General features: G+C 35.6%; 2 protein-coding genes and 1 long non-coding RNA gene across 6 annotated transcripts; 1 reads left to right on the top strand and 2 right to left on the bottom strand.

The window, feature by feature from the left end:
* Positions 1-521: 521 nt before the first annotated feature.
* On the top strand, positions 522-1065 carry LOC112128154. The gene is made up of 3 exons (XR_002910880.1): positions 522-612; positions 675-814; positions 881-1065. It is a non-coding gene; the product is annotated as an uncharacterized LOC112128154 (long non-coding RNA).
* Positions 1066-2082: 1017 nt separating this feature from the next.
* Positions 2083-11894, bottom strand: LOC106666443 (leucine-rich repeat-containing protein 9-like). Of its 4 annotated transcripts, none has more exons than XM_024229963.1 (18): positions 11547-11894; positions 6903-7043; positions 6715-6843; positions 6470-6649; positions 6253-6408; positions 6054-6182; positions 5392-5525; positions 5120-5330; positions 4899-5062; positions 4689-4842; positions 4468-4627; positions 4267-4412; positions 3503-4177; positions 3221-3442; positions 3003-3158; positions 2669-2951; positions 2422-2615; positions 2083-2362 (listed from the first exon to the last, which is right to left on the bottom strand). In XM_024229963.1, the coding sequence occupies exons 1-18, from the start codon at positions 11751-11753 to the stop codon at positions 2198-2200; spliced, it is 3606 nt and encodes a 1201-aa protein (XP_024085731.1). In that variant the 5' UTR covers positions 11754-11894; the 3' UTR covers positions 2083-2197. The 4 variants fall into 4 exon arrangements, with proteins under 4 accessions (XP_024085731.1, XP_024085733.1, XP_024085732.1 ...); XM_024229965.1 differs by having other exon boundaries at positions 4468-4615; XM_024229964.1 differs by having other exon boundaries at positions 6259-6408.
* A 2077-nt stretch (positions 11895-13971) lies between these two features.
* LOC106666447 (heme oxygenase 1) lies at positions 13972-17731 on the bottom strand. The gene is made up of 3 exons (XM_024229967.1): positions 17640-17731; positions 17405-17569; positions 13972-14669 (listed from the first exon to the last, which is right to left on the bottom strand). The coding sequence occupies exons 2-3, from the start codon at positions 17505-17507 to the stop codon at positions 14038-14040; spliced, it is 735 nt and encodes a 244-aa protein (XP_024085735.1). The 5' UTR covers positions 17508-17569; positions 17640-17731; the 3' UTR covers positions 13972-14037.
* Between the last annotated feature and the right edge of the window lie 638 nt (positions 17732-18369).

Raw genomic sequence — 18369 nt, 5'->3', positions numbered from 1 at the left:
AAAAACCTTAATTAATTGTATTAAAAACAAGATTGAACCAAAGTGATATCCTTGGGGACACCAGATTTTGTTCTGGACACATGGCTCTGGAAAGTTTACCTCTAAAATTTACGTTAAACGTTATTCATAGGAGATTCTAGAGATAGGATCTAATCCAGGCGAAGAAACTGCCACCAAACCCAAACTGCAATCCATGGTCAACCATATCGAAATTTTTAGTAAAACCCCTGTAACTTGTGTCAACTTCATTACCAATTCATGGAATTATAACAACTTTTAAAATTATTTCTTACAAATAATTTATCTTTTTTATGTAAGGATTTTAGTTGAGATAAAAAAGTCAGTGTCACGAGCGGGATTCGAATCCACGATCTTCGGCTAGATACGCCGCTACTCTACCACTTGAGCTATCGTGACTTCGATCCTTTAATTCATTAAATTCATTACTTTTCGTGGTCCGCTTGACCAATTAATAACATTCAATTAATTAAGGTTTTAAGTTGATAAAAGAGTGAGTTATTTTAGCGATCGGCTGGAAATATTAACACCAGTCCCTAAAGGTGAAGCTTCAATTAAATTAAAATATTCTCCAATCAACATTGGAAAGTTCAGGTGAAATGTTTTAATAAAATTAAATGTTAAAATATACTATTAACGCAAACAATTATTTTCAGGTTAAGACTGCAAGTAAGGATTGCTTTTGAATTGCTGAAAGTTTACAGGTTCTCTGATAGATATAGACCAGGTTAAAAGCATATTTTCTGGGACGAGTATATATTTTTTTGGTTTCACCGTGTTTATCTCTTCAATCCATGTAATTTTTTTATTTATTTTTTATTTTTTTAAACAATACCATTGACGATCTTATTACATTGTTTAGTTCCTTCTTGAATTCTTGGCTATGAAAAGCGATGTCAATTTTTGGAACTCTAAAAAAAATTTCGTAGGCCTCTCGGTGAAAACAGTGTGTTGGAGAGCCTTCAGCCAAATAGCCATCTTTTTGTATTTGATCGATGAAGAAACTTCTTTGATTGTTATAATACCAATGGGATTTAGCACTCTAATTGAGGTGAGATATCTTTAATTAATCCATTAGTTGAGCTTTATTAAAAACTAATTATTTAATTCAAAAATTTAAATGTCCTTTAATAGAAGGTTAACACAGGAGATTCCTGGGGGACCACGGTAGTGGAGTGCTTAGGACGTCTGACTTGTATTTGTCATGTTCGGTTCTGGGTTTGAATCCTGGCATAGCTTATCACTTTTAAATTGATTAACTTTTGGGACTGAGGTGGACGAGTGGCTAGTGATGTCGAGTGGTGTCACGAGCGAGATTCGAACCCATGACCTTCGGCTTGATACACCGCTACTCTTGAGCTATCGTGACTTCGATACCCTCGGTCACTTCAAAAAGTGGGGTTGAGAAGGGAAGTGCCCAAGGGGATCAAGGTCACGATAGCTCAAGTGGTAGAGTAGCGGCGTATCAAGCCGAAGGTCGTGGGTTTGAATCCCACTCGTGACAGTGACTTTTATCACAACTTAAAACCTTAATTAATTGAATGTTATTAATTGGTCAAGTGGACCACAAAAAATAGTGAATTTAATGAATTAAAATGAAGTACACTTCACTAAAGCTCTCCGTGGCCATTTCATTTGTCGCCGAGAAGCAAATAGATTACAGGACATTTGAAAAATGGCAAAAATGAGGGAAAATTCAAAAGATGGGGTTGAGATGGGAAGTTAGTGCCCGATCGGATCGAAGTCACGATAGCTCAAGTGGTAGAGTAGCGGCGTATCAAGCCGAAGGTCGTGGGTTCAAATCCCGCTTGTGACACTGACTTTTTTTATCTCAACTTAAAACCTTAATTAATTGAATTTTATTGATTGGTCAAGCGGACCATGAAAAATAGTAAATAAAGAAAATGTTTTTCTAAATCTACATCACCAGACCGTATCTCATGATCTCTAAATACTACGCATATAAATATAATACTTAAGTCAATGTGCTAAGATTTGGGTTGGGTAACAACTACATAAAATATAGTTCACAAATAGACTAAATTAACAATAAAAAGTTTACTATCCGTGTATAATATTTAATAAATAAAAAAAAGTGTATAAATATTTATCACATCACTGATATAACGTACGAGCTAGTTTTCTTTCTGGTAGTTGTTTAAATAGGATTTAAGCATTGTTACTTGAGTTGATCATCGATATAGAAGCCGTCAATGTATGAGAGTCGAGGCAGTACATTGAAAATAGCGACATAATGGCTGTTTAGTCGGCAAAGAGGATTTCCGATGAATGTCAGCTCTTTTAGCTTTGGCACATGCTGTAGATTATCCAAGGTTTCTTGGTCCTAAAACCATATTAATTATGAATGATATTACCGAGGGATTATGTCTTTTATTAGCTTACTTGTATTCGATTAAAACCGATGAAGAGTCTTTTGAGGTTCTTTAAACTTCTCAAGAAGCTCAAATCTTTAATTTGGTTCGACTCGAGATATAAATCTCTCAGGTTGAAAAAAGATAAGAAATCATTCACCGATATTTCTGTCAATTTGTTTCTATCTAATACTAAATTTACAAGCGTGGTATTGTCTCTCAGACCTGAAAGTAATTTTTTAAATATTTGATTGAAAAAAATAATCGAGTTTGTTTACCGTCTAAAGAAGTGATTTGATTGTCTTGAAGGAATAAAGTCGTAAGTTTAGGGCAACGGTTAAGCTCTAAAGGGTTAAGGTCTGTTATATTGTTGAAGTTGAGATAGAGCACTTCGAGCTGATCGAAATCCTCAGCGCTATCGCCATATCTGCTTATTTGATTGAATGAAAGGCAGACTGTTTTTAAGCTTTTGAGATGGGAGAGCGGACTCAATGTCGATAAGGCATTACGCTCTAGGTTCAGACTTGTCAGGTTCATAGTAGCTAAACTGCTTACGGAAATCTGAAGAAAAACTGTTAAGCTTTGCCTTTGAAGTAAGCAAGACCATAATACCTGTCTCAGGCCAACTTTCTTAATCGTCAATTCAGTCATGTGCATCAGCTCTTGCGGTTTATAAAGTTTGTGCAGATAATCTTTGTCGAGGAGGCCACTCAGTGTATTTGTAGCAGCAGTAATGTCTTGCTCGCAAATAGCCACACCATTGACATACTTAAAAAAAAAAAAAAAGTTTCTTGGAGTATATTTTGTTTTAGAATATATTGAAAAAATACCTCAATTTTTGGGCCGTGAAATATCAAAAATTTTCTCAGCATTGATGGGTCGTTTATGTTGTTGTCGCACAAATCGACAATGCGCAACATTTTCCAAGTTTTTGTAAACTCCATGACTTCCCACTTTCTTATATCATTTGACGAGGCATAAAGCTCTTCTATCGTAAGAAATGATTCAATGCCGTAGAAAGATTTTATATTATTCTTTGAAACATTCAAGACCTTATAAAATAAAATAAAAATATTATATTATAGTTATTTAATAGTTTTAAGAATTAAAACCTTAAGTTGTGGTAAATCGATGCCCTTGAATCCTTCAAGAGTTGTGATGTAGTTGCCCATTAGATTCAACTTCACAAGGTATCGCAGTCCTGCGAATGAATCGCCGACTTTCTGCAAGAGGTTGAACGAAACGTCCACTTCTTTCAGTTTATGCATCATACTTAGAAATTTCAAATTTGTCAACTGGTTGTTCTTGATTGTAAGCCAGCGTATGCTCCCTTTGGGCGAATCGATCTGGAAGTCGTGGAAACACTTGTACTTTTCAATATAGACGCAGGTCAACTCCCTCTGCTCGTTGATCGCGATATGGGACGTGGTACGGAAGTCAGAGTGCTTGAGGCAAAGCGGCCCGCTCCAAGACAGCTTGATCGGCTGTTTTATCCTGTTCATCGTCGATTCGGACAGATAGGCCATCGGGAGGTCCTTCATGCTCAGTTTATAACAGCTCATTATGTTCTCACTTCCAAGCCATTCATTATTAAACTTTCGCAGTGTGGGAAAGAACTTATAAACGAAATATTGGATGTGCTTTTGATCATAAACGTCCTTGAATGCGTTGTAGCTCATGTTAAGACTCGTGAGGTTTGGACATGCCTTGTTAAGATTCTGCAGGGCCACTAATAATAACGAAAGTCGGTTCCACTGTAAGTCAAGCTCTTCTAAGCGATGCATTTCCTTAAAAAAGAAAAAAAAATCATCACAGAACAACTTCATGCTTAAATTAAAAATATTTGTCTTCCAGTCGTCGGTTTAACAAAAATTACCATCAGGTTGTTGACAGATGTAATTTCATTGAAGGAAGCATGCAATCCCTCTAGGTTTGGAAAAATTCTGAACACTTCTTGCAGACTGGTTAGTTTATTGTAAGTTATATCCAGCCGTTTTATGCTATGGATTGGTGTCACCGGACCTACGAAACCCAATATTCTTATATTTGTCTGACTTACACGATAAGATAATTGTACCGAAGGACGAAAGACGACACTTGGACAGTGTGAGTGAAATCAGACCATGCCAGGAGACAGTTTCGAACTTTGTGCTTTCCATCACGCTCGAGAAGGTGGGCGAGTTCTCGTAGATGGCCCCCGAAGGGATGTCAAGTCTGCTGCTGTCCTTTTCAAAATCCTGTTAGAAACAATTTATAAAAAGACCAAACGCAATGTCGTCATTGACAACTTCCACTCACAAATTTGATTTTGTACTCGTAATGGTAATGCGTGACAAAAATTGGAAAACTGTTCTCCCATAAGTTTGTCTTGTACAGTTTGCATATCGTGCAAGGCTCTCTCTGTTCCACTTTGTCCGACACGTGTGACACACCAAGTTCCTCTTGCGAACAACTAAATAAAATTTTTATCAATAATTTTAATTATATATTTAAATGTTTATATCTTACCATTCAAGTGCTGCAGGTGTAAGCACGTAAGCAAAGATTAAAACTCTATGACCTTGCTTCTTCTCATTGGTTAAGAGTATGTTCTTGTAAATTCCATTTGCCGTAAGCCATTCTTTGTCTGCTATTCCGATGCTATTTGTGATCGTACAGTGCTTTTGAGATCCCTTTAAAATCAAGGAGTAAAGCAAATTATAAACTCAGAAAGCAGTTTGGTCCTTTACCGCTTTAGGAGCCAGGTAATTCTGAATGAACTCAAATGGCCATTCTTCCAGGTCGACAACAGCGACAGGCGAGTTGAGAATGAGGAAGCGATCTTCCAAGGATGCGTTTTGCTCAATTTCAAATATACTCTGGAGCCTGTCGTACGAGTTGTGGTTTGTATGTGCGATATGTATCACCTTGTCCACTTTTACGCTTTCCAAATTAATTTGCCTATAGAAATATATAAACATAATAAATACACAAGACAATAAAAAATTTAAATTTCACCTACCGTTTAAGTGATGGGCAAAGGTAAGTTTCAAGACATTCTTCAAGTATACTTAAAAGTTTAGAATCTTCGCTGTGCTCGATGAAATGGACATTTCCAAAATGTTGAAGCTCAAGTTCTAGGAGATTCAATTTTATCTAGTTGAACAATTTAGAAATTAGCAAAAGCTTGCTCAATATGTCCCACTAATTGAAGGGTTCAGTTCCTCGGAATGCCACCCGATTTGAGAATTGTGTTTGAATATGGCAGAAAATATTTGGGACCCCTGTTCTGATTCTTGTTGGAAACGGGGTTGTTCTATTGTATACAGTAATAATAGTTGTGTATACCTAGTTTGTATTGAGAGTGAATGTATTTATTAGCGTGAATGTGAGAGGGTCAATGGCGGAATATCGAGTACACCATTGTTCTTCAATTAGGTTAGTATAATATGTGTAAATGATGATGGAGGAATATTGAGTAAATAATTTGGAACTGCATCTTTTAAATTGACAACACCCCCTCCCTTCGGAGACCAACCGTGGCTGGATGGATAAGACCGAGGGGAATAGGTTCAATTTGGCACAATGTTTGTGTGCTGGACTGTGTGGAGTCTATATAAATCCAAAATCTAATTTAGAAAATAAAATATTTCGTTAATAGCTACAAAAAGATTCTTAATTCACCTCAAGGTTTTTGTCCAGAGCTTCGTTACACCGACCGTGATTACATTCCCAGTTGAAAGCTGCGCTGTCAAGCAACTGACGGAGTTTTTTACATTCCTCTTTTAACTTCCAGTCTTTTTCTTTCTCAGCCTTAAATAAAACTAACACTAAGTTTATGTTTAATCAATTTTAAAACCTATGGACTAATATCAAATTGTACTTTTACAGCAGTAAGTGCATTGATGTAGTGTCTTTTTTTTAAGGCTCTCATGTCGTTGAAACTCTTTAAAATCTCCTGGTTCTTCTCGTTGAAATATTTATTCCAGGCCATTGAGCAGGCCATATTGTAATACCGCATCTTTCTATTGTAGTACATCTAAAATACCCATTTAAAACAAATAAATTTTGAATAAAGGAACATCTTTAATATAATTTACTTTAGCAGATTCTCTTTCTTCTTCTTCAATCTTAAAATAATCCAAACTTTTCAACTGTGGCATTTTTCTCACAATATAGGATCTATAATTAATCAGTGATGTGACAGGTGTTGCTTCGTACATTTGGTCTGCAAAAATAAGGCTCTGCAGTTTTGTCAGAGGAATTAATATATCAATGTCCTAAAAATGAAAAATATAAGTTTAATATCTTCCATTGTTTCGTAATAACTCATAAAGGGGTTTACATTCAATCTCCTAATGTTGTTTCCGGCGAGATTGAGTGTCTCTAACTTATGGCATCTGCGCAAGCTATCGATGTGTGAAATGTTGTTGTCCGCAAGATTCAATTCTCTCAATTCTTTGGGTATGTTTTCCTAAATCGGATTTCCATTTTAAAATCAGAAATTACAAAAACAAAATGTCAAATTCATACGGCGATGCTGTCGAGTGAATTTCCAGAGATCCAAAGCGTGTTAAGTCTTTTCAATGGCTTCAATTCAGGAAATTTCGTCAGCTGGTTCGAGTAGAGGTATAGCTTTTTCAGATGTGTGCACGTACTTACTTGTGTTGCATCCTGACAATAAAAAACCCATAATATATTATAAAGTATATCAATTAATATTTTTGGAAAATATTCTTTTTCAACATTAAAACTTTTTTTGCTTATTGACATCTGAGGGCAGTCAGGATCCACAGTACTGATGGAGCAATAATGCCTCCCACTGCTTAACTGGAATTCTTCTTGCATTATCCAGGGAGAGACAAGAGCCAAAATTAACAGGCTAATACAGGACTCACATAAAACAGAGCAATTAATACAGTGAAGGAACCTTCATTTATAGACGGTTCGAGGGTCACTGAGGGGGTCGGCAGCGCAGAATGCTGGGAAAAATACGCTAAAACAATTCCTCTCCCAAAGGCTGCAAGTATCTTTACCGCAGAGTTGACCGTCATATCATCCGTGCTGAGTGAAACAACACATTGGGTGCAACCAATATGTCATATGCACCGACTCACTCAGTGCGGTCTTAGCCATCCGTAATATCTTCTCCATGGACCCACTAATCCAGGCAATACAAGTGAAAATCAGGGAAATACACGAACAAAGAAAAGAGGTAGTTATTGCCTGGATACCGGGTCATATAGGCCTAGAAGGTAATGAAAATGCCGATCAAGCTTCCAAATGAGCAGCGATAATGCCACTTAACCCAGAAACTCCCACGAGCCCACCGGATGTCAAAAAATATTTGAAGAATCTTTGTTGGAAAGATTGGCAAAACTGCTGGGACAAAATGACCGACAAATTAAAAGCCAAACAAACTAAATACACTAAAACAGTCAGTCAAACCGTGGGAGCATAACAGAGAGAATAATTAATTAAGGTTTTTAGTTGAGATAAAAAAGTCAATGGCACAAGCGGGATTCGAACCCACGATCTTCGGCCGCTGCTCTAGTGGGTTGAGATGAGAAGTTGGTGTCCGAGTGGATCGAGGTCACGATAGCTCAAGTGGTAGAGCAGCGCCGTATCTAGCCGAAGATCGTGGGTTCGAATCCCGCTTGTGCCATTGACTTTTTTATCTCAACTAAAAACCTTAATTAATTGTAATATATTAATTGGTCAAGTGGACCAATTGGCGCCACACAGAACAAAGTGTGGCCTTTCCTCGAGTTTGAAAGAGGTTTTACAACGCAGCAATGACAATAGTAAGAAAGTAATCGAATATCTGAAGCAAATAAATGCATATGGTCGCCTTTAATGCTTCCCCACACATGGTTTCGTTTTGCCTTCCTGAAGTGAGTGTATTTATTGGCGAGAATGTGTGAGTGTAGGGTGGGTAGTGGTCGGAATATCGAGTTCACCACAGATCCACCAAACTAGGATAGATATCTCTTTGTGTTTTGGGTAGAGTGAATGTATTTATTGGCGTGAAAGTGAGTGTGTATGGGTGGGTTGTGCAGGAATATCGAGTACTCCACAGACCCACCAATTTAGGTTAGTATTAGGCTATAATATCTTTTAGAGCGAATGGGCGGAGGCACTGTTGTAATATTAAATCCGCCAATGGCTCCGCATTTTTTTAATTTGTAAATACAGAATGATTGGTTACTGTTTGAGTGAATGTATTTATTAGTGCGATGGTAGTGTATGCTTGGGTGGGTCTATGGAGGAATATCAAGTACCCCATAAACCCACCAACTTAGGTTAATATTTTAGATTAATTGTAATTTTAATTGTACATAATATATGGATGTATTTATTAGCATGAATGAGGGCGGGTGTTCAGAGGAATATCGAGTACTCTGAAACCCGCATATAGGCTAGGCTAGGATTGAATGTTAGTTAATGAGATAGTTTCAGAGCCTTTTTACCACATGTGGGAGGGCTAAAAATGTAGAAATAACGTCCCAGAACACAACCAGAAAGATTACCAGACTTCCTACAGAAAAGCTAACTTAAAAAAAATATAAATAAATAAAATATATAAATAAATAAAAATAAAAATAAATAAATTTTTAAAACATGAGGTACCAGACAGCTTACTAAATGCTCGGCCCACATACCCCCTCTCCTTTGCGGCAATAAATGGCAAATCCTGCCGAAAGAAAAGGCTGAGACATTTTCACAATGCCTAGCTGACCACTTTAAGCCAAACCAAACCACNACTCCTGCCCACAACAGCTCCAGAGGGGAATTGACAACATCCTCGATGCCTTCGAACATAAAAAAGTCACGCTGGGGTTATTTCTTGATACAGAGAAAGCTTTTGACAGAGTATGGCATATAGGACTATTAGCAAAAATAAAAGACAGCCTACCGGAAACCTTCAACTTATCCTTTCCTACCTGTTGGAAAGAACTTTCTGTGTCAAAGTGCAGGACGGCATTTCTGAACCAAAGCCTATATTTTCTGGTGTCCCACAAGGCAGCATTGTGGGGCCTCTCCTCTATTTGGTGAGCGTGAGTGATCTCTCATCCCAAATCCCAGGAACAGTCAAGACAGCACTTTTGATGATGTGGCTATATTGAGCACAGGGGAAACCAGCGCAGAGGTACAACAGAACCTGCAACAAGTCACTGACCAAGTCTCTGAATGGGCGGACAAGTGGAAAGTCAAGCTAAACCCAGATAAATCAAAATTAGTCCAGTTCACTTATCTGAAAAAAGCCAATGAATAACAACTGGTACTAAATAATAAGAATATCAGTGAATCGACACACACAAAATATCTGGGTGTTACTCTTGACCGGAGGCTGACTGGCATCAACACATGATGTGCTAAAGAGATCACGATGCAGACTAATTGACCTCAAACCACTACTTAAGAGCCCAACTATCAGTCTGAGCAACAAAAGACTAATATGTCCCTCATTCGACCCATATGGCTATATGGCTCTGGTGTTTGGGCCTCAGCGTCGAACAGCCAAATTAAGAGAATCCAGTCGTTTCAAAACAGGGCCTTACGGATTTTAACTGGAGCCCCCTGGTATGTGCGAAATACCACACTGCACCGAGACCTGGACATTCCTCTAGCGGACCATGCACTGAGAGACAGCTACCGGAAGATGTTTAGCAAATTCCAGTCCCACTCAAACACAGAAATCCAAGGAATACCGGACCACTGCACGTCCACACCGCAGACTCAAGTGCAAGGGACACACTGATATGATAACTAACTATAATTAACTGTGATAAACTGTGATAAACTGTGATTCAATTAGATTAAATCATGTATAAATAATTAATAGGGGGAGCTGCTGATCTTACAGATCCAAGAACTGTTTGATGCTGTTAAACATTATGCCACAACTATAAGGTACTATGTACAAAAGTTAAATAAAGATATATATTAAAAAAAAAAAAACCGAGAAGAACTTCAGACAAGGTTCTAGGACCTATCGATGGAATGATCCCAAAATTCAGATTCAATAAAAAATGCCAAAGAATGAAGACCAGACTGGGATCCAGTGTACAGATGTCTAAGACTGAGTATAAGTCACGAGCTGGTATCTATAAAAATTAACCAAGGACTTATATTTATACAGGCTTTGAGAAATATACTGCTGTGTTTTAAGCATGGTATTGAGATCTCTTCCAAGGAGATCAAAAGTCTCGGTAGTACTAGCAAAAGAATAGCATTCTTTTTGTAGCCAGGCAAGACTAATCATCGGTAGTTCAGAGCTGTTTGGAATTATATCCAGGACCTGTTAGATATTGAAGACAGCAAAAAAATTACCTCTATTTGAGTACCAAGGCAGAGGGGCAATTTGAAATTACAACTGCCCTGCAATAGCTAGGAAAAAATTACAGTACCTAGGATAGACTGAGCTAATGTCCTAGATAATATCCTAAGAAAAATTCCGTACTTCATTAAATAAAAGAAAATGTTTAAGGAAATTCATAAGCAGAGATCGACCACGATAGATGAAAGCTAAAGGGGTCAAACCCTACGACCCCAAATGAAGTTAAAACAAATTTGAAACTACTTTCAATTGTTTTAGTTTTTTATTTGTGCGTTCTGATCCCTCATGAAGCGTCCTATTGTTATACGAACACTTTATAAGGCAAAAGAGGTCACTTTGTGAGGTTTCAAAACATATAAATTAAAAACTAAACCAGTAGAGAGTATTTTCAGATAAAAGTATACAAATATCTTCTATCATTTGTCGAAATATTTTAGTTTTTGAGTTTTAAATTGTATGAAATTATGCTTAAATGTTCCATATATTTAAGAAAAGCATTCCTAGATGCAGTGTATATTATAATAAGAAATAAAGTAGATAATATAATTTAAAAAAAATTTATCGCTGTTATACAATGAATATTAAGAGTAGTAGAAGTTGAAATAAAAACTTTTTCCCTATCAAAATATTAAACAGATTGATCATGTGTGTTTTTAAAATTAATATTATTTTCCAGGCTTGTAAAAAAGAAATGTTCAAAATTTCAAGATGCGTTTGAAAATTTTTAAATGACCGAGCAGGAACAGAGACTGAGGGCTTGATGGTAGGTATATACTTGAATCAAGTGTAATGTAAATTTTTATTTAAATTCGTCAATACTGCCAGTTACAGCTTACCTTGAGGGAAGATTCAACCACCCAAAGCTCTGATAGGTTGGTCAGCGTTTCGATTCCATCCAAGTTCGTGATTGGCTGACCGACAATGATGAGCGTCCTCACATTTAGGTTGGTTATTCGGCTCATTGAGATCAGCGTCCGCCCAAGGCTGTAGAAGTAGTATTCCTGGGACGCTGCCCCGCCCTCCTCATCGGAATTCTCGTTCATATTACCTTTTTTTTTCTTTTTACTAACTACCCTGTGATTTTCTAACGACTTAGGTGAAGGAAATTGGTATTTTTTGGGGGAGAAAACAGATCACATGGAATTTTGAGAAACAAACAAATGAAAAATAAAAATTTTGTTAAAACAAGGTTTCTGTTTTATTATTTTTATTTCCATCATAATTTTTTTTTTAATTTAAAAAGTTAATATACAAGAGAAGTATTAAAAATCTTTCAAAGACAAAAAAATAAAAATTAGTACACATTAAAATGCATTAATTAATCATGTTCTCCCTTTCTTTAAAGGCTTTAACCTTTATCCTTGTATTAGGAATAAGGAAAAATAATTATTTAAATAATAAATTATTTAAATAATAAATTATTTAAATAATAAATTATTTGCATCTTGAAACAAAAATTTTCTAATAGGGCAAGGAAAACGATATTTTTTAAGGGCAAACCGCATGGAAATTTGTATGAAAACAGATGGAACATAAACTGTTTACATAAAAGACTCACATATGCAAAAAATCAAAGCCATAACATAAATATTTTGGTGTCAAGAGCAAAGAAGTTTCCGATTGAATCAGGAGTATTACAAGGTGTTTTATGAAGTATACTTTTGTTTTCAATTTATATAAAAAAAGGGTATTACTTCTTCAGTCGTTATGATTGTAATTTATTTGAATAAACATTGTATTATATTTCTAGGATTAAGCAATGTAAATAATGTTATAACAACATGTATCGTGTATATGAATGCAGTTTTTTTGATAAAATATATGAGCAAAAATCCTGTCATACAAGAAATGGATTAACATCCTACATGTTGCGTGTCACAGTCAAGGGGAAAAACCACTTTAAAATAGCTTTTACATATTTTTTCAAATTAAAATCCATGTGTTGTGTCAGGATTTGAACCCAGAACTACTGGCATGGCAAATATGCCAACCATTCTGCCAGAGGTGTCAACTTATTTGTGTTTGCTGTTGTCTGTATTTGAGAGAGTATATTTGTTTGTATTTTATATGTTGGTTTGGATTTGGTAGTTTGTTTCAATTTCATTTTGGATGTTTGTGTGTGAGTGGGTTAGTCTGTATGCAGTGGTATTTGTTATCTATTAGAGCAATTTATGTGTCAGTGTTTCTGTGAATAATTAACTTCATCAACTTTTTCCTCTGCACGGAAGAAAGTTGCTTTACCTTCATTATCTAAAGCTCTAGAAATCATATCTAAATAAAATAATTTTCTTGATACTCATTCACTGCTTTCATCATTTCAATATGATTTTCATCAACATAGCTGTGAATCGGCCTTACTAAAAATTAGTGAAGCCGTACAAGGAGGCTTAGATATTCACAAATGTACTTAGTGCTGCATGACTTTTCCATTGCTTTCAGGCATTTATACAGGCATTGTATAAATTTATTTTTTTAATCTAAAATTTTCTAGCATTGTATAAATTGATTTTTTTAATCCAAAATTTTCTAGCATTGTATAAATTCATTTTTTAATCTAAAATTTTCTAGCATTGTATAATTTCATTTTTTAATCTAAAATTTTCTAGCATGGTATAAATTCATTTTTTAATCNGTATAATTTTTTTTTAATCTAAAATTTTCTAGCATTGTATAAATTCATTTTTTTAAATCTAAAATTTTCTAGCATTGTACAATTTTTTTTAAATCTAAAATTTTCTAGCATTGTATAATTTTTTTTTAAATCTAAAATTTTCTAGCATTATATAATTTTTTTTTTAAATCTAAAATTTCTAGCAGTATATAATTTTTTTTAAATCTAAAATTTTCAAGCATTGTATAAATTCATTTTATTTATTTTTTATTTTTAATCTAAAATTTCTAGCATTGTATAAATTCATTTTTTCACATCCTACATGTATTTGTAAAATTTAAACAACGTTTATAAATCCCAGGCCCTGAGGATGATTTCAATAAACATTGAAATGCTGGCACAATAAAGAAAATGTTTTTCTAAAACCTACGTCACACCAGACCGCATTCCATGATCTCTGAATATCAAATAAAAAAGTTATCCTAAATAAAGAATGAAAACATCTATTTCAGTGTTAACTATTAAGTTTATTTAATATTAGTTATGGCTTACTTTAATGAAAATATAAAACACATGGAATTAAAACTTACTTTATTTACACATATACAATATTTACAACAAACAATAAAAAAGAACGAAATAAAACAACTATTTTATCATTTACGCTTAAAATACAGTAGAATACAACTTTTTAATAAATAAAACGAAAAAACCTATTAAAATTTTAACTTTATTAATATACAATAACAGAATATGAGAACACAAATGGCGATAATAAATTTTCTGAGCAAGACAGAATTTGTGCCTTTAATGCTATGTACTAGTTCATTGTTCAACTCAAAGACCCTTTTACTCTCCGAGATAATGGCGTCTTTTGTTTCGTTGTCAAAGTACTCAGCAAGGGAATTGATCTTGTTTATAATTTCCTTCTTGAGGTTGAATATACTCAAATTTGAAAAATCCGTCACTGCAGCTCCTTCTTTTTCCTTGTTCGTTGCGTTGACTTTTTCAAGGAGGGAACGCTTCTTCATAAGTATCTGTCCCCCTGAGAGCAAGCCCATGTACAGGTGGTACACATAGGCGATGAGCAGATTTGGATTGTCGGCCTCAAGTTTGCGCAGATGGGCGAGGTAATTCCCGACACTCTCTCTTATCGTGTAGTTCCGACGCCAGTTATCTCCTAGGTAGAAGTTGAGGTCGCTTTCGAATGCTTCCGTCCTTCTCATCCCGTCGATAAACATCTCGCCGAGCGGTTCGCCACAGTGTCGTTCCATCGCTTCTTCCAAATATCGAAAAATTTCATAGAAGACGAGCAGTCCCTCCGCCCAGATGTCATTGTCTGACATGGCTGCAATATTTATTTATAATATTATCTTGAGTTCAGACAAAATATTGTTCTACAAATTTTTGTAAGGTAATTCACAAGGAAGCTTCGCACCCCTCAATATAATGAAATAAATAAATTCTACTATATTAAATATTGCTTTTTTCACCATCAAACTACTAGGTTTAGTGTGAAGAAATCTACTTCTTTTTTTCTTTCTTTAAATATGATTTCAACCCTTAACCTCATCACACCCAATAAGATTTTTCTTATTGAAATAAAAATTAATTGGATAGAGCGCCTAAACTGCCTAATGTCTATGGAAAAGCAAAAATTACATTAAAGTTGGTTCCTGGATATGAAGGCATAGAAGGAAATGAACAGGCTGTCCAATAGCCAAAAATGGTACAACCCTCTCACCCGCTGTGCTTAAGTTGGAACTGGAAAAATCGATCGAGAAAGAAAAATTTAAACAGTCCAAGTATGAGGAAAACTAAGATTTATAAATCTTTGAAAGCAGAAGGTGAAGGAATTTCTCTCTAAGCAGACAGGATCTAAGGAGAATTATAGGCATCTATAGCAGCCACTGTCCTTTTAACTATCATCATAAAGAAAATGGGCAAAGCTGAGACAGAAACATGTCAGCTCTGTCTTTGTGAATGTAAATGCCTGGTTATGATACAGCCCCTTTGGCAGGACATTTCTCATACGAAAGGAAGAGGCACGAGGAGGGACTAAGGAACAACTCCTGGACACTAAGGAAAGTGTGTGGTGATTAGTGACCGTTAATCGATATTTATTTAGAAATCGTGAGATGNCATCTCATGATTTCTAAATAAAAAACTAAGGAAAATGTTCAGTTTTATCAGGAATAACGCACTTTCCAAGGTATAAGCTAATAGGGCTATAACAATGGATCTGTTTAGGTCACAGGCAAGAACTATCCTCTGTATCAACCTCCCAAAAACCCTAAAAAAAAAAAAAAAACCTTAAGATTATTATATCTAAAAAAAGGGCTGATGATTGATAATCAATTAAAGCTAGTTCAATTTTGATTCTTCATCCGAAATCAAGCAGAACAATCGTTTGCATCCTAACAGCACCTCGCATAGTAAATTACACAAAAATAAATAGGAACTTGCAGCACCTTCGGGCATCATTGGCTCAAGAGGTCCCTCTTGACAATGGAAGAACTATCGCTCTCTTCTGAACAATGCTTGAGAAGGACGGATTTTTTTACAGCATTTTCTTTTTCTGGAACCTTGATCGGTTAGAGCAAAATTGTCCGATACAAAAATCCTTTTTTAAATTTTTTTTTTTTTTTAATTTATATTTTGGAGTTTATTTATATTTGTATTTTCTTTATTTATTTTTTTTTATAAAATAGTTTTGTAGGTTTTTCTTCAGTCAATTTGAGGCTTTTACCCTTTGGGTCAACATCTACGGTTTAATTATTCAGAAATCGTGAGTTGCAGTCTGGTGTGATGTAGGTTTCAGAAAAACATTTTCTTTATCGTGCCGTTTCGATCTTTATTGAGATCATCTTCAGGGCCTGGGATTTACAAACATTGTTTACATTTAACAAATACATGTAGAATGTGGAAAAAAGATCAAAGAAACCCAGGCCCTGAAGATGATCTCAATAAAGATTGAAACGTCGCAAGAAAATGTTTTTCTAAAACCTACATCACAACAGATCGCATCTCATGATTTCTGAATAATTATCGATTAACGGTCACTAATCACCACACACAACTACAGTTTAATTGAGTCTTTGATCGGATCACATTGACAGCCGGGAAACTGAAAAGGCACTGAGGATGCTGTGTCTAGTGTAGTGGGGTAAGTCCCTTTGTTGATGGACTCATCCCAGATAGAATTTTGGCTAGTTTTTAATTAAGATTTTGTTTTTGTTTGTGTATATTTAAAAAGCAGAAGAGAGTGTTAAAATAAATGTTAAAAATATATTCTATGGTTTATTATATTTTAGGACGTCATGAGAATAAGTTACAACTACTCTCTTATCGCTTAGAGAAAAGCAAGTGAATATAGAGATGTTATGTATTATTATTACTATTATTTATATTGTTATTATTTTTTACGAGGGTTCGGAACAGCAAAGGTTATATCAATACTTGGGGTGGCGGTATTTTTGAGAAAAAAAAGCCCATTTGTAAGTATGTCGGGTTCGAATGCAGAGCCACTGGATTCGAACCCGGGACCTTTACCTTACAGAGAAGAGCGCTCTGTCAACGCCTAAACCGTTGCCACCACTTATGTCCTCTATTATTATTATTACATGAGGAAACAAGCAATATATAAATATTCGTATACTGAACCAGCATAGAGTCACTTATTGGGTCCATCTTCACTTGTGGATTTGTTGAATTATTCAAACGTGTTTTGTCATTGCGCCATCTTCAGTGAGGAGCTACGTTTATTAAAAAATATAAAACTAACTAACAACAGTTCCTCACTGAAAATGGAGCCTCTGGAAATTTGACAAACCTGTGGATGAACATAGACCTTATGCTGGTTCATCATGAGTTCACCAGCTAGCATATGAACACCCATCAACTATAAATATTTTTGGAAAGCAAGGAATTATGATAAACGTAGGTTGGGGTAAAGACGATTGGAAAGAGGAAGCAGACTGCCTCACAAAGAAGTCATCCCCAAATCCTAGAAGTGGCTTGCAATTAAGTTTCCAAAATTAATTAGACAGGAAAATAAATATATAATAATAGAAAAATATGTACCGAATGCTAGCTTTGCGTTCACCAGTGAGTCAGAAATGGAGTGAATTTCTTTTGTTGCGTTTCTCAACTGTCGGTTGAAAGGGATGCCTGGTTCTTGTGACATTTTTAGCCCAAATGAAGTCACCAGATCCACAGACGAAGAGATGACAGATGTGTGCTGCCAATCTTTAATGACAATGTTATCACTTATCAGTATGTTGGAGGTTACCAGTAAGGCAGTAACTGCCATGCTTGCCCAATTGTCGTCGTGAGTTATGACGTCATAGTTGTCACAAGAAAGAAGTCGTCCACAAATCTTGTCGTTCAACTTATCTACGTATTTTACATGGAACAGTCGAGAGTTCTTGGCCGATTAACTTCTCCCTCGATCTGTAAAAAGATCATAATAAACTGTAACTCCAATGCATGATTACAGATTTGTGGGTATTGACTACTTCTAATACTGCATGATTGCGTTAAAATCATTCAGGTTAATAATTTTTTAAAATGGTTTTTTGGAGGTGAGGCAGAATACAATTATTTCCTTTTAAATCTTATAGCCATACCTTGGAAAGTGTGCTAGTCCTTACTGAGCAATTTCCTTGGTCCTTGGTGCCTCTTCATGGATCTCCTTGGGTATGAGGAATGTCCTATCAAAGTGGCTGTACTATTAACCAGCTAAAGCTTTACATTTGCAAAGGCTATATGCCAACATCTCTGGTTCCTCCTGACAGAGCTGGCATGTTTCAGTCTCAGCATTGCCCATCTTCTTAAGGTGATAGTTAAGAGGGCAGTGGCAGGTATAGAGGACCATGATTATTCTCAAATCCTACCTGCTGAAGAGAGAAGTTCTTCCAGCTTCTATTTTGAGATATTTACAAATCTCTTAGCTTGGAGTGTTTGAGTTTCCAGTTCTAACGTAAGCACACACTCCAGAGTTCTTTGTGGTTCTGGTCCCATGGGTGAGAGGGTTACCCCTTTTTTGG

This window comes from Cimex lectularius, unplaced genomic scaffold (genome assembly GCF_000648675.2).
Source record: "Cimex lectularius strain Harlan isolate CLEC.00 unplaced genomic scaffold, Clec_2.1 scaffold363, whole genome shotgun sequence".
In the NCBI taxonomy this organism is placed as follows: Eukaryota; Metazoa; Arthropoda; class Insecta; order Hemiptera; family Cimicidae; genus Cimex; species Cimex lectularius.
This window is presented reverse-complemented; position numbering and strand designations above follow the sequence as displayed.

What these genes read in the sequence shown, in the direction of transcription:
- LOC106666443 (XM_024229963.1), bottom strand. Translation starts at nt 11,753, where the DNA reads ATGAACGAGAATTCCGATGAGGAGGGCGGGGCAGCGTCCCAGGAATAC. An exon ending in TGGTTGAATCTTCCCTCAAG is followed by an intron (nt 7,044 to 11,546) that starts GTAAGCTGTAAC and finishes TTTTATTGTCAG; the next exon opens with GATGCAACACAAGTAAGTAC. An exon ending in GTGTCGTCTTTCGTCCTTCG is followed by an intron (nt 4,413 to 4,467) that starts GTACAATTATCT and finishes TGGGTTTCGTAG; the next exon opens with GTCCGGTGACACCAATCCAT.
- LOC106666447 (XM_024229967.1), bottom strand. Translation starts at nt 17,507, where the DNA reads ATGTCACAAGAACCAGGCATCCCTTTCAACCGACAGTTGAGAAACGCA. An exon ending in GAACGCAAAGCTAGCATTCG is followed by an intron (nt 14,670 to 17,404) that starts GTACATATTTTT and finishes TAAATATTGCAG; the next exon opens with CCATGTCAGACAATGACATC.